General features: G+C 38.7%; 1 protein-coding gene across 10 annotated transcripts in view; it reads right to left on the bottom strand.

Moving 5' to 3' along the window:
- The window catches only part of MAPKAP1 (mitogen-activated protein kinase associated protein 1), a 229560-nt gene that overhangs the window by 175703 nt on the left and 38803 nt on the right, over positions 1–15054 (bottom strand). For 5 of the 10 annotated variants that reach the window (XM_015594281.2, XM_006917968.3, XM_006917969.3 and 2 more), the window contains 2 exons: positions 8115–8184; positions 888–1215 (listed from right to left, as the gene is read on the bottom strand). The exons of 1 other annotated variant lie outside the window; for it this stretch is intronic. In XM_015594281.2, the coding sequence (XP_015449767.1) occupies positions 888–1146 (259 nt within the window). In that variant the 5' untranslated portion in view covers positions 1147–1215; positions 8115–8184. Of the gene's footprint in view, positions 1–887; positions 1216–8035; positions 8185–15054 lie in introns of all 10 variants that reach the window. 4 more of the 10 variants (XM_015594280.2, XM_015594278.2, XM_025051280.1 and 1 more) reach the window with 3 other exon arrangements.

Raw genomic sequence — 15054 nt, forward strand, 5'->3', positions numbered from 1 at the left:
AGCAGGTTACTGCTACTGATTAGATTATATTTTCTGATTGCCAAAAATAAAGATCTCTCAGAATACCCTGTCATAGTAGAACAACTACATTATATATTCTAAATAATTTACTTAAGTAAAGGCCTTGGTTTATCACATTTTCCTTGTAAAGCTTTCAAAAAATATAAGCCAGAAAATGGGCAATAATAAGCTTTTAAAAATCAATGAATGTGTGTGTGTGTACACACACACACATACACACACCCCAGCCAAAATTCAGTATTTTCAAGCCACAAAGATAAAAGGTAGAGATTAACTTATGAAAATAAAGGTAATATATTAAAAACAGGATCTTCTTTTCTAATCTCACACCCAATGTAGGAATTCCTATTAAAAGCAGCCCTAACAAATATTCAGCTGTCTCCCTCCAGTCCCCAACCCCCCACAATTTCTCCAGGGGCAAGAACTGTCTCCGGCAGCAGCATTCCTTGACTGGTCAGCTTCCTTTATAAAAGGTTCTTTATTATGTCAACCTCAAATCTGCCTCTACGTTAGTCTACCTACTGGGACTAATGTTGCTCTGTGAAAATACTCAAAACAAGCCCACTTCACTTTCCTACACTACGACTTTTTAGAAATAGAACATCCAGCATGTCTCCCATAGCCAACTTTTTTACCTATTCCTCTTCTGTCTACTTTCTAATAGCATCCTCACTCCAGAGGCTCTCTCTATTCAGTCACAGACACGGATATGTTGCTTAGACTCACTCTTGGTGTTGTTAATACATGCCCGTTCCTGTTAATACACAGAAACTTACCCCATTAAACCTAGTCCAACATTATACATTATTCTATATGATTTTTACTGATTTAAAGCTCAGAAGACATGACTAAAAGGCAATGTTTACCTGTATTTGAGCGTCTTCTAATACCAAAGTCCCAACTTGAGGTAATATCGACTGACTGGGCGTACACATAGCCCTGAGTCTCACCATTGCTTCCCTGAATTTCTGACCCACTGTCTCCAGGCATTGAAGGAGGATGAATCTTCTCTAGGTCAACATCATGATCAATGAGAACCATCTCACACATTCCTGTGTCATCACTGGTCACATGTGACTGTCGAATATGAGCTAGAATGATTGTTGGATTGTCCAAGAAGGCCATCCTTTCTGTGGGCCAGTTTCTTTAAAAGGCTATTTTCTCCTCTTCATATTGTTTCACGGGCTCACCTACCTAGAAACATGATGTACACAGCAATATTTAAGAATAAGGCAGAAAATGACTGAATCATTTTTCAAACAAATTCAACGTGGTAAAAGACTTCCTTGAAAATCAACACTTATATCTGTACATAGGAGCTTAAAAGGATGAAGTCTAAACTGAAAGGAAATCCTTATAAACCCTGGGGGCTAAAGCTATAGTCAATGAGATCTCCATGGCATCAGAGAGGATGGCTTGCTCTCTTGCAAAACAAATAATAGTAACTCCCTTAGTAAGGCGACTCAAAGCACATAACTACTGTTAAAACAATAAATTTTCCTTCCTTTCTCCCTTTATTCCATCCAGTCTTCTCATTACTTTATAAGGAGATGGAGGAACGAGTTCTTATTCCTCAGACGATGTGCTAAAGTATGAAACTGTATTTCTTCAGTTTACATCTCCCCTTCCTGTCATATGGTTGTGAATTAGCTTTAAAAGGACACAGACAATGCTTTCTGAGTTACTAGTAATTTTACAAAAATGTACTGCCAAAGTGATTTTGTTCTATAAATATATTTTCCTTTCTTCTGATTTAAGATAGTATTGTGCTTTTAAAATAAAACTTATTAATCGAACTCGTATGTTACCAGATTAATTTATTTTAGAAACCTAATTACAAGAACTGCTTCCTGAATCCTGTTAAAACTGTAATGAACAAGATGGTACCTCCTCAGTTAAATGGGAATTCAACAAAAAAATATTACAGAAGAGTGGTTAAAAACCTAAGGCCAGAGGCAAAACTGAGTTCAAATCCTGACCCATCACTTGCTAGCTATATGATCTAAATAACGTTAACGTCTCTGAGCCTGTTTTCTTTCTTCATTTATAAAATGGGGGTTGTTTCCAGGGATGAGATGATATATAAGAGCTACTGCAGGTAAAATGCTCAAAACAGTACCTGGCACATAATTAAATATTAGCTGCTATTAATAATAATGATGACGATGGTAAAACTATCAGAACCAATTTCAGCCTTCAATTCTTGTGTAAAGTAATCTTAAAATACATCAACAACTCACTCTACTTTAGTAAGTTCACAGCAAGTAAAATAAGTGTGTGCTTCCTTTTCGACAGAGGATTCTGCAGGTCACCTGGGTCACCTCTCTGCTCCTCTAAAATCATTATGAAGTGTAAAGAATGTGAAAGCTGGATTGAATATGTTCCTAGAGACAGTCTTAGAATTTAGTTTTAGAAAGACCTATAACCCCAGGTTTTCTGTCATTTGTTTCTTCTAGAAATGGAACATGAGGGAAATAAATCTAGTTAATAAACTGCTACAGTTAATTGAGGTTTTAAAATGTTTTGTCTGGTAACATAGTCTATTGACTTCACTCAGTGGGTCTTAAAGATACCACAGAAGTTTAACTGAGGCGCATCTCTAATCAAGTGAATTACATTAATTTTCATTTTTCCCCCTTAAATATATCCACTGAGTACTTTTTTTACACTGATGGTAATGGGAAATGTACAGGTGAGTAAGGCAACCCTAAATCCAAGAGTTGATACCTTGATATAGAACACATCTCTGAATACAATGGGATTCTTCTTTCAAATTTTTGAGACAGACTCAGAGTGTTAATGTCAGCCCACCATTTTAAGTGTATTAACTTAAAAAAGAGTACAGAATGAATGGGCAGCATTTAAATTTCACTTGTAAAAATAAGAACTTCTTATATAACCACGAAGAGATGTATATAAGCACAGAATTACTCATAAATGAGTTTTTTGTTTTGTAACAGCGTCAGAGATCACCCGAGCAGCAAATATCTTCGGAGCAATCACAATAAGCAACTTCCCCATAAAAATAAGGCAACTGGTTGCCAGCAGAAGAGGAGCAGGCACTTCCAACTTCATGCTGAACAGTTCTCCCCTGCAAAAACAAGGGCTTCGGTGAGAAGCCACATATTTAATGGGTGTTCTGGCACCAAATGTCAAGTAGCGAAGGGCAAAGCAACAAAAGCAGACTGAAGTACCCACGACAGCTCTTTTCAAGAAAATGGACCTGCTCCATCATCTCTTACGAAGAAAACAGTTATGGGCAAACGCTTCCAAGGGCACACACCAACTCCCTGACTTCATCCTTACAGACGGAACCCTCAAGACACCTCAACAAGAGCAGGTACCTTCTCTATCAGCACACTCGGACTTCGTACAGTGAGGAGTCTGCAGGATTCACTCAGCAAATACGTATTCCATACTAGTTCAGACAGAGAACTGTCACAGGCTGGCCTGGGAAGCGTGCGTTCCACCTCCTATGCCAAGAACTTGAGGGTTCAGAATGCAAGTCCCACAGGACCGGGCTCAAACACCACGCCCCTCCGGCAACAAAGGATCACACACATGGCAGGAATTTAGTATATGTTGCCATCTGACTTACAACTCTGTAGTAGAGATTAGACACATATAAACAGGTCATGTCTAAGTGTGGTTATACAGAAAGGACTGCCTTTCTGCTATTAATACAGATACAAGAGTCTCTCTTCAATGTGCCCTTCAAAATCGTCACGTTGGGACACTATCGACTTATTCCAACACGACTTTCGAAGCCAAATAATATGTTTTAAATTACTTTAAGAGCAGCAAATTATCATTTGAAAGTAGATTTGATTTCTAAGACAAATTCTGAACACAGATAAAAACAAGTTATTTGCTCTGATCAGTTATGCAAAGAGCAAAGATTTTTAAAACCTACTGTTGACATGGGTTCAGAGAAATGGGTCTTTTTAGGGAGTTATTTAGTAATACTTATCAAAGTGTAAAACATGAGTAGCCTTTAGGCAAGCCCAGTTCTAGGATTTTCTCTTAGGAGATAACTGAAAATCTGAAAGCAACCTAAATATCCTCAACAGTGCATATGCCATGACACAAACACACAATGGACTACTACACAGTCATTAAAAATACAAGGCAGAGAATGCACAAAATGTGGTGCATACACACACACACACACACACACACACACACACACTGGAATGTTATTCAGCATTAAAAAGAAAAGGAAATTCTGACACATGTTACCACACAGATGAACCCTGAGGATATTACGCTAAATAAGATAAGCTCATCACAAAAGGACAGATAGTATGGGAACCACTTATATGAGGTACCCATCATAGTCAAAGTCAGAGAAGGAGGAAGGAGGGCAGTTGCCAGGGCTGGTAGGAGTGGGGAATGGGGAGTAAGTGTTTAATGGGTATGCTTCAGTTTGGGAAGATGGCAAAGCTCTGGAGACCAAGGGTAGGGATGGTTGTACAACAATATGAATGTACTCAATGCCACTGAACTGTACCTTTACAAATGGTTAAAATAGTAAATTTTATGTTGTATAAATTTTACCACAATTTTTTAGATTTCAGTTTAAAATTTTAAAAAATGTCTAGGAAATGCCATATTAAAAAAAAATTAAATACCTTTTCTTCTTGCTCTTTAATTATAGCACTTCTCAAAGTTTTTAAGAGACTAATATATATTGTGAATATCCAAGAGTGGAGAATCTAGTAAAACAAATCTAATATCGCAAATCCCGAACTTATTTGATCTCAAAACATTTTTTTTCCTCTAGGAACACTAAAATATATCAACGCATAACAGTGTTTCACAGAACATGGCTTAGAACTGCTGCTCTCCGTTTTTACAAATGCTGTTTCTTCAGGTCCTGAATGCCTTTCCTGGATGTCACTGACTCTTGACTCTCTGAGACAGTCCTTTTTATACACTTTAGCTAGCAGATAAACAATAATTTCAGGCTCCAGGAGGTCTGTTCCCCTAAGATGTCCTACTTTTCACAGGTTCTCCCATTTTTTTAAGTCCAGGTTCCTCAGAACATAAAGCTTTGTTTTACTAAAAAAGGGAGCACTGAGGACATCATGCAGATTAGGAGGATGGTAAGAGATGTCTCAAAATGACATGGCCATTTTTAATGTAGTGGGTGGGTCTCCTTTTATACTTCATTCACTCAACAAATATTTATAAGTTCCTACTATGTTCTAAGTGTGGTTCTAGGTGCAATTTGGATGCTATTACCACTTTATATAACCATTTTGTGTTCATTAACAATTGTATGGCCTGCCTACAGTAACTTGGCACATGTCCTAAAGAGGAAAGTACATTTTTATGGGTTTTATAGGTTTTAATGGGTATCAAGTCTTAATACAAGTATATTTTTAATAATAACTTTATACGCATATGCTTTTCAAATTTTATTTGCAATGGCTTATAGAAAAATATACGGTATAACACTATAAAAAAGTAGATGAGAAAAAGTGGCAAAGGGGAAGTAACTCAGGATGACTCCATAAGCCAGTGCATTCCATAAGATCTTATACATTTGCTACAGACGAACTGCAGAATCCCAGAAGCAAAAGCAATTATAATAGCTAACCTTAATTTATTAAAAGCTAGACTTATTCTTTCTTTTTCACATGGATCAATTCATATAATTCTCAAAACAACCCTATTAGAAAGTTACTATTTTTATCTCCATTTTATAGATGAAAAAACTGAGGTACAGAAAGGTTAAAAACCTGCCCAAAGCCAGACAGCTAATAAGAGAATCAAGAATCAAATCTAAGAGCTTGAGATCTTAATCACTATACAGCCTCTCTAAACAAAGAGGAACAAAGAATTATAATTGTCATAATCAACGTGATTTTTAAAAATCCTATTGTTGAGCTCTCCGGGTTCTGAGGCCTGAGAGAAATTTCTTCCATGGGTCTTTTGAAAAATGTAAGCCAGTAAGTGTGTTACACAGCAGACTAAACCCTTAGCCTCTCTCCTAATGCAACAGTGATTTGTACAATAGCAAGAAATAAGCAGCGCACGTTATGGCTGGTCAAAATATAAAAGTCACGTTTTAAACATGGAAGGAACTTTTGAGATCATCTACTTGTTGATCTGAAACCAAAGAGGAAGGGTATACTTTAAGTTCCCAGTTAAGTCTAATTATCTTTTTGAAAATCCCTAGAGATTCATGCAACTTCAGCTAAGAAATCCATACCTGAAATATTCTGTTATTTTTTAAAATAACCCACCATAAGCAAATGAACCCTCCCTATACCTCTTCAGTCCCTAAGGACCTGAGATAGGCAGCAACACGACTTAAAATGCTCAAGTTCTGCCAATTGTAAAAGGCAATTCCCCTTCCCGGACTTTCAAAACACTCCCTGCACTCACTTCTCTCTGCCAGATAGACTCCAAGAAGCCTCACCTGCAACCTGTGAAACTTGTCTGCAAAAGCAACAGCCTGAGGCTTCGCAAAGATCTGCAAACTCCCAATCAAAAATTACTGCTGCCCCATCAATGTGTCATATAAATGTTGGCATGTTAATTGTGTATTTATAAGATTGTTAATGGTTAGTTAATTTACCTCCCACACTATTATTGTACTTGAAATGATTTAACGTCTGCTGAGGGAGTTAACAACACGTAACAGCAGATGCCAGATTTTTTTTACCTTTCCACACTGTACCCCGACTTCATGCTATTAGCATTAGGCAAGTTAAACCTGATTCCTATACAGGATTCCTTAAGAGTGTTATAAAAGCACCTACATTTATTTAGTACAACAAGGAAAGATCATAAGTTAGAAAAACAAAAGTCTTTTTATTATAAACAACGTCTTCCATTTATAAAAACCAAGAGACCTTGTTTTTTATTAAAATTCCAACATTCTTTGATATAGTTAAAGTTGAGAATTCGTACCTCCTGGAATTCGAAAATAATTGAAGTGACCATTAAAATAAAATAAACTTTATTGCTTTTAAATCTTTTTCTAATTCTCTCCAATTTAAATCTAAATTAAATCTTCATTATTTTTTAGACCAGCAAAAAGTACGCTTCCTCCCTCCTCCTGCCTCAGGGAATTAAATCTTCTCCATGTGAATATGACAAATTTCATTAAATAGTAAATAGTGAGCGAGACTCTGTATCTGGAGTTTAATTTTTCCTTTCACATTTTTACTTCTGTATTTTGACTAAAAGTACTGAAATAACAGAAAAGAAATGCTTGTATCTTCTTTTGAATAATATAGGATTCATTCACTAAACATCGTTGAGAGCCAGGCCCTGGGAATCCCACAAAAAATTATATGAACATTGGCCTGTACTCTCCAGTGGCTGAACTTCCAATGCGCTATGTCCTGTACAGACAAAACAGTAACATAAGGCAATACATACTAACCACCAAATGAGAAGCTAAGACAGTATGTTTTTCAAGAGACAAGAAAATTACAGAAGCTTCAGGAAGGAAGAAGGTTGCTTCTTAAGGACAGCTAAGCTTTCATTAGGCAGAAACACAAGAACAGTAATAGATGACATTTACTGAGCTTTAATTATCAGCTATACTTTTCATGTAACAACATATTTCACCCTTACAACCAGCCCAGGAGGTAGATATTAATATTATCCCCATTTTACAGATTTTTAAAAAATTAAGTTATAAAGGAGTTAAGTAACTTGCTCAAGGTCATATGGTGGATTTTTTAAAGGCCAGCTTTGCAGCCCCTCCCAGCAAGAGGTGGAGTCTTCCTCCCCATTCCTTCAGTCTGGGTTCACACTGTGATTTGCTTTGAGTGACAGGATGTAGAGGAAGTAATATGGGACTTCTGAACCACAGCCTCAAGAGACCTTCAGCTTCTGCCGTCACCTTCTTTGGAATATATTTGAATTATGGGAAGAAGTTTAGAATAATAAAAGACTACCTAGAGAGACTCAGGTGTCATTCCAGCTATCCTGGTAAGGCCCCCTGATGAGTGACTAAGGACATCTGGAACCAGCCAGACTGCCACCAACCTACCCTTGATTGGTGGACTCTGACTCTTGATTTTTCTTGCCTTGTAGCACTAACCTCCACCTGAAACGTCTTTGAATCTTACCATCTGCCAAGATCCAGTGGAAGGGAGCCTGGTACAGTACAGTGCCTCTCAAACTTGTCCACAGACACACCTGAAGGGCAGAGGAGAGTGACCATAAATCAAGGCATGACAGAACCTAGGAGGAGTCACCTAAAACAACGTACTATAAGAAATTTCGTTTTAGAATTCATTCGTATTTTGCATGCTATCCTATAATATCTGTATTTGTCTTAATAGAAAAAAAATGTTCTACTTTGGAATATATCACTAAAATTGATACTCCAGGAAGATGTGCCATGCTTGCTTCGTGGCTTCTAGTACCCTCTGGCACATACTGGTTTTCTCATAACCTGAATTTGAACAGCAAGATCTAGTGGAAAAACATCAACTTTGGTGTCAGAAATATCTGATTTTGTGAAGATAAAATGGCACTTTATCAATGGACAACTCAAGATCTAATTTTTGCTCAATAGATGTTTCCTATGACAAGTATGAAGAACTGTAATTATTAACACCAAACTATATATAGTTATAAATACAAGTTAGACTAAAATCTCTATTATTATGCAGCTGTTACGAAACAATCAGTATTTTCAAAGTGTTTCTGAAATGATGTTTATTAGCTAGCAATAGCTGTTAAAATTCAGACAATCTAACCACCCCCCTCTTCCCCCCAAACTCCAAACCTGCCAACATTTCTGGCTGTTACAAGAAATCTGCTAGTTTGGTGCAATGTAGCCCTAAATTATTTTTCCAATGGGTGTTGCCTATCTGACACAATCGTTCTGATTGACACTTGTGATAACAAACAACTAATTTTAGGTTTTACTTTAAGGTTTAAGGTAAAAATGTTTATAGTTTTATCTAGAGTGAAGAAATTAATAATACCAAAGAAATCTGACTGTTTCTTAATGTGAAATTATCAGTACAGGGGCTGAAACCATAAAGAGCATTCAACCATCTATCAAATATACTCATTCACCGATTTCATTCATATGACATCTGTAAAGCACTTAATATGTACCAGGCACTGGAGATACAGTGTTGAGCAAAAAATTTAAAAAGACTTGGCCCCTGCCTTCATGGAGCTGAAAGTGCATATATGGTAGTCAGAATTCAAAGATGGCTCCAGAATTCAAATTCTGGTCTCTGGGTAGCCACGCCTTTGTGTCATATGCCCTTCCCTTGAGTGTGGGTGGAACCTGACTTGCTTATAGCCAACAGAAGTGATGGGAGAGTCACTCCCTCGATTACTTTCCATTATATGAGTTTTAATATAAGACTCTGTCCTAGGCGGCTGAAGAGACAGATTCTAAGTTAGAGAGATTTTCCAGCTGGCCTTGAAGAAGCAAACAGCAATATTACAGAACTATACATGGCAAGGACCCGAGAGCAGCTTCTAGGAGCTGAGAGTGATCCCAGCCAACAGAGAGCAAGAAAATGGAGACCTTAGTCATACAGCCCCAAGGAAATGAATTCTGACAACCTGAGGGCGCTTGCAAAGAGAGCTAAAGAGAGCTTTCCCTAGTCCAGCCTTCAGATGAGGATGGAGCCAGCTCACGCCTTCATCTCATCCTCTTGAGACTCTCAGCAGAAAACGCAGCTAAAGCCAGGACTTTTGACCCACTGAGAGATACCAAATCTGTCTTTGTTTTAAGCCACTAAGTTTGTGATATTTGGTATGCAGCAACTGAAATGAAAATATGCAATGCCAGAAAACAGCCTAAACTCCTTCACCTTCATAGACATTTAAGGCTCTTCACAACCCAGTTTCACTCACGTGCCTTCTCCCCAGCCTGCAACTCCCAGAACTACTCAGAACACGTTCCAGCCCTCAGCAACGATATTCCCTTTGTCTGAGATGTGTCCTTCTCCTCCAATACAAACCTTATTCTAAGTCGAACTCAAAATGTCATCCTCTGTGCACCTTTCTCCAGTTCCTAGGGTCCAAACTATTTTAGAGGCACTTTTATTTCTACCTTCAACACAGTTACATGAATATCATGTTTAAGGAATTGCCAATTTCAAATGTTTATCCAGTTCTAGATTCAGAAATGCGGTTACTCTATTAAAGTATAAATATTTCCCTTCCACAATCGTATGCAAAGTTGCTAAAGACAGGAACCCCTGGACGCCACCAACAGTAACGCAGTGACTCTAGTGTGCGGTTCTCAACTGGAAGGCGATTTTGCTTCCCAGGGCACATTTAACAATGTCTGGACACATTTCTAGTTGTCACACTGTGGGGGTGGGTGCTATTAGCATCCAGAGGGAAGACGCCAGAGATGCTGCTAAACATCCTACAATGCACAGGACAACACCCACAGCAAAGAATTATATAAGTAGCAACAATGCTGAGGTTGAGAAACCTTGTAGCAATGCGTTGTATGAAGCCATTAAATTTGTGGTAATATCTGACCTCCCCTCCCCTGGTTTCATTTATACTAGGACTAAATGATACAACTTTGCTACTAAAATCTATGTTCAGATCTTCTAAGGCACTAACAAATTTCAACTCCAAGTATCAGTTTACTAAAATTTTAACCTCCCCTAAGAAGAATCAAAGTTCCAATTACAATAAAGATAAGTTGTATCCCTTCAAAACTACCCCCAAGCCTATTCATCCTTCTTCCCCTGGCTACCTCCTACTTTCAAAATCCAGCTCAATGGTCATTTCTTAAAGGAAACCTCCCTAATGAAACCCAGAGACCAGGTTAGCTGCTCCCTTCTTCATTGTCCCGTTGCACTACACTCTGTCACTACTTCTACCAAATAATTAACCCAGCATGTTGCCTGTTAGCAGTAGGTGCTATGTGTTTGCTGAAGATATTTATTCAACCAATCTTTACTGAATGCTTACTGTGTGCCACACACTGTTCTAGATACAGAGATACAAAGCAGACTGAAAGTTCTGCCCCCATGGAGTTCACAAACTAATGCAGGAGACAAACAAAATAGAGAAGTAAATTATACAGCAAGTCAGAAGTGCTATGGGTAAAAACAGTGCAGGGAAGAGAGCTGGGGCATGCCCGGTGGGTGGACCATGGCTGCAGCTGTGAACAAAGTAGTCAAGAAACGCTTCTGGAGAAGGTGACAATTAACAGTTAAAGGAGGTGGACTTTTGAGGGAAGTGTGTTACCAAGCAGAGGGAGCATGCCTGGCACTGTTCAAGGAGAAGCAAGGAGTCCAGCAAGGGGGCAAGTAATAATGACGTGTGGAAGAGCAGGGCAAATCACGGAGAGCCTTGCAGGAGGCTCCAAGGATGCTGCTTTTACTCCAAGGACTGTAGTAAAGCAGTAATGATTTAACTCACATTTTAAAAGGATCTCTCTGGCTGCTATGCTAAGGACTGAGTAAATGAATGGATGAACTAATCACACTTTAAAAAAAATAATAATCTATTTATACATTGGTTTTTCTCTTCTAAACTGTAAGCACCTTAAGGACAGTGATTATCTTATTCATCACTGTGCTGCCAGTTTGAGTTTGTAGCAGAATGTGGCTGGCATCCAATAAGAACTCAGTGTGGAATGAATAAACAAATGAATCTTGCTCCCAAAGGGTTGCGCCATGATTTAAAAAAAATAAAAAGGCCCCTTTATCTATGGTGCTGGTTCAATACACAGTTCTCCCTCTACAGTCTAAGATTGATTTTCCTTTGATTGTCTCCTCGATGTCTGAGGTTTCTACAACAAGAAGAATGGAATTATGTTCCTACTTACCTGGCTCTCAGGTTAACCACATCATCAGTTAAAGGAAGCAACAAAGTTTACTGCAGCCACCACTCAGGAAACCTGAATTTCAATTCCCTAATTACCAGGGACCTAATTACGTGGTCTTAGACAAGTCACTTCTTTAAATGTGTTTTACACATCAGTCCGTTTCTGCATCTGTTAAATGAGGAGGATGAACTATAAGGGGGTCTTTTCAGCTCTCAAGTTCTATTCCAATCACATATGAGGAAGAGGATGTGACCAGTTTACCCTAGAGTCCAAATAAAAAGTTGTGTGTGTTTTGCGTCATATGCTTTTCCCTCAAAGGTCTGAAGAATTCCACTGCATGATGTCAGGTTACTTATTGTCTTTAGCTACTTTAGGAAGTAGCTATGAGATGCCTTCAAGAGAGTCAGGTGCCCCTGATTGTGTTTTCTCAGCAGTAAAATGTCTACATCCGTGTCTTAGACACTTCATAGAGATACTTAAAGAATACTTACAAAAAGTAAAAAAGTACTACACGAACCCAAGATGCAATATTATTGACTATTCTTGTTCTAGCTACATCATTTTGCAGGGAAAATAAATAAGTTGTCATTCAACTCCTCATGAACAGAGGATAGCGATGAGATCATCTAAACTAGCAGATAATCCCCAAACTATTTTTATGTGACTTTGAAAGGTGCTTCATACTTTCATTTGAATGGAGCTTTCATAATCTTGAGAAATGGTAACTGCTACTATTGTTATTAACAAAACTGCACTAACTTTGCCAGGTATTTTTTTTATAACCTTCTAGACTACCTTTCAAAAAAGAAACCATCAAACATGAGGACAGGGCAGCAAAACTGGCTTCATTCGGCCTATAATGTTATAAAGTTAGGGTGGGAATGTTCCACAAAATATAATTTAATTAGAATAATTGAATATCTGAATTCCAGGTTATTTATTTAGCAAGCACTTATGTCATTTATGAAACCATGAAGTAGATTCTATCATTATTCATGTTTTACAAATCAGTCAGCTGAGACAGACTTGCCCAAGGCCACTTCACTAGTAAGAGGTGGTGGAGCCAGGAGAAAACCTAGGCGGCCTGGCTCCAGAATCCCTGCTCCGAGCGATTACATTATGCTGCCTCAAATTTCCAGTTTGTCTATTTTATCACATTCTTCTTAATCCATTTCTCTCACTAGTCTAGATATTGGTATAAATAGACTTACCTAACTCATTCGAAGCATCAATACCTACTACATGCTGGGAGTTAGCAGTATAAAGAGTCACAGTCCCTATCCCAAGCTTACGGTCAAGCCAGGGGGAAAAGACGAGTATGTAAATGGTCACTATAAAGAATGAGAGCAGTGCTAGAGGATTCTAAAAGAAAGTACTAGGGAAACACGAAAGGGAAATCTTTAAATGAAACTGGATACCCAGACTGATAGGGCAAAATTCTTAATCCTTTTAGTTAAATCTTTCCTTTCCTCCTTTCTTGGGAGAAAGACCCTCTCCCTCAAACTCAGATAATTATCTTGAAACTAGTGACTCAAGTCCTCTGGCTACTGATAAGGATCATTGAAACTCAGCATTCTCCTTGGCCCATCATAAGGCAGGAATGGATTTAGGCCAAACAGGGAGGGGATCTTTAACCCAAGTTTTTTCTTTCTTTAACGAAATATATTAACCAAGCCTGTTTTCCTTCACCCGCTTGAAAGGACATAACTGGATATGTGATTCAAGTAACGAGTTTGTATCCTCATTTTTCCTTGTCTAGGGACTGAGGCGGCACTTCGGCAGGAAACCCAAGACCCTGTCCTGACAAAGGCAGAGAGGGAAAGAACCCCATGAAATCTCAAAAAGCAGGGGCTAGAACCCTCTTCAGAAGGAAGTAGATATAGAAGAAGAGACCTCCTGTCTTCGACATCCATATTAATGAAAAGGGGGTTCATGGCTCTTAGAAAACAGGCAGGAAAGTTAGATAGGGGATTTCAGGTTGCCTGCAAAGACACTGAGGTCATCCTATTCTAGAAAGGGTCTGCCCTAGTCCACCCACAATTAAGCAAGCCAGAAGGCATTTCTGGGCTCAAAGTAACTCAAACAAGGAAACAAGCAGACAACTGGGTACTAGTCTTAGCCAGTCACTGGCGCCTGCCCAATAAAGACCCCAACGACCTTCAATTCACCTGAGCCTCATTATACCATCATTATAATATGATACATATGCCTGGAAGTTTATTAATATCATAACTGACTGAATTCTGGCAACAAACATGCTCAGAAAGCAATGAGTCACTGAGTCCTGCCAATCTTAGCTGTCAATCAAGAAAGCCCACCCCTCTGAGAAAAGTAACCATCCACAGCAAACAGGGATGAAAACCCCAAAGACTGTTATTGTGCCCTTGAGCTCTCTGAACCACTCTTCTCTAGTTCTGCCCGCTTCCACGTCTGGAAGTGCACTGCTGCTTTACTTTCCCCTCTAATAAAGCTATTCTTTTCTGCTGTATTTTGGTGTCGTGCTCAATTTTCTGTTCAAAACATCAAGAACCTGGACAATGCATCGAGAGGAACCCCACTCTCCGCTAACAAGACTAGGCTTCACAGACATGACTAAAATCAAGATAACAGAAGTGATTACTTCCAACTTAGTCACCTCGAGAATAGTGGAAAAACAAGAGCTGGCAATTTAATCATCTATAATGCTGGCTCCTTGATCAAAAATGTTTAAAAGAATATTTGCTCTGGGTCTGTCCTATGGACTGCAGATTGACATCAGGCTGTCACAGAAGGTGGGAGAGGAAAACTAACCTTTGGGGTGGGGGAAGTGCAGGGAATCGGGGAGCTTGGGAAAGGGTAGGTAGGAGAGACCAAGAGCAAGCAATCAAGCATCAGACTGCCTGGGTTCAAATCTGGACTCAGCTGCTCACTCACTCTCTGTGGGATCTGGGGAAAGTAATTTCTGTGCCTCCTTGTCCTCATCTGTAAACATGAGTAGTTTTAGTGTCTACCTTATAGGAATGTTGTGAGGACTGGATGGATTCATATATGTTATGCATGTATAACGGTGCCTAGCCCATCCTGGCCCATGGTTAGCACTATGTAAATGTTTATAATTATTGTTATTGCTATTATTCCCCGGTCTAAGACGAATCTTCAAAGATGAAAAGCCGCAGTTAGGAGAAGAGTCAAAGAGACAAACCCGTCTCTCCCAAAAAGAGACAGCATGAGACAAGGCACTAAAACAAGAAACAGCAGAA

Source organism: Pteropus alecto, unplaced genomic scaffold, assembly GCF_000325575.1.
Source record: "Pteropus alecto unplaced genomic scaffold, ASM32557v1 scaffold67, whole genome shotgun sequence".
Lineage (NCBI taxonomy): Eukaryota > Metazoa > Chordata > Mammalia > Chiroptera > Pteropodidae > Pteropus > Pteropus alecto.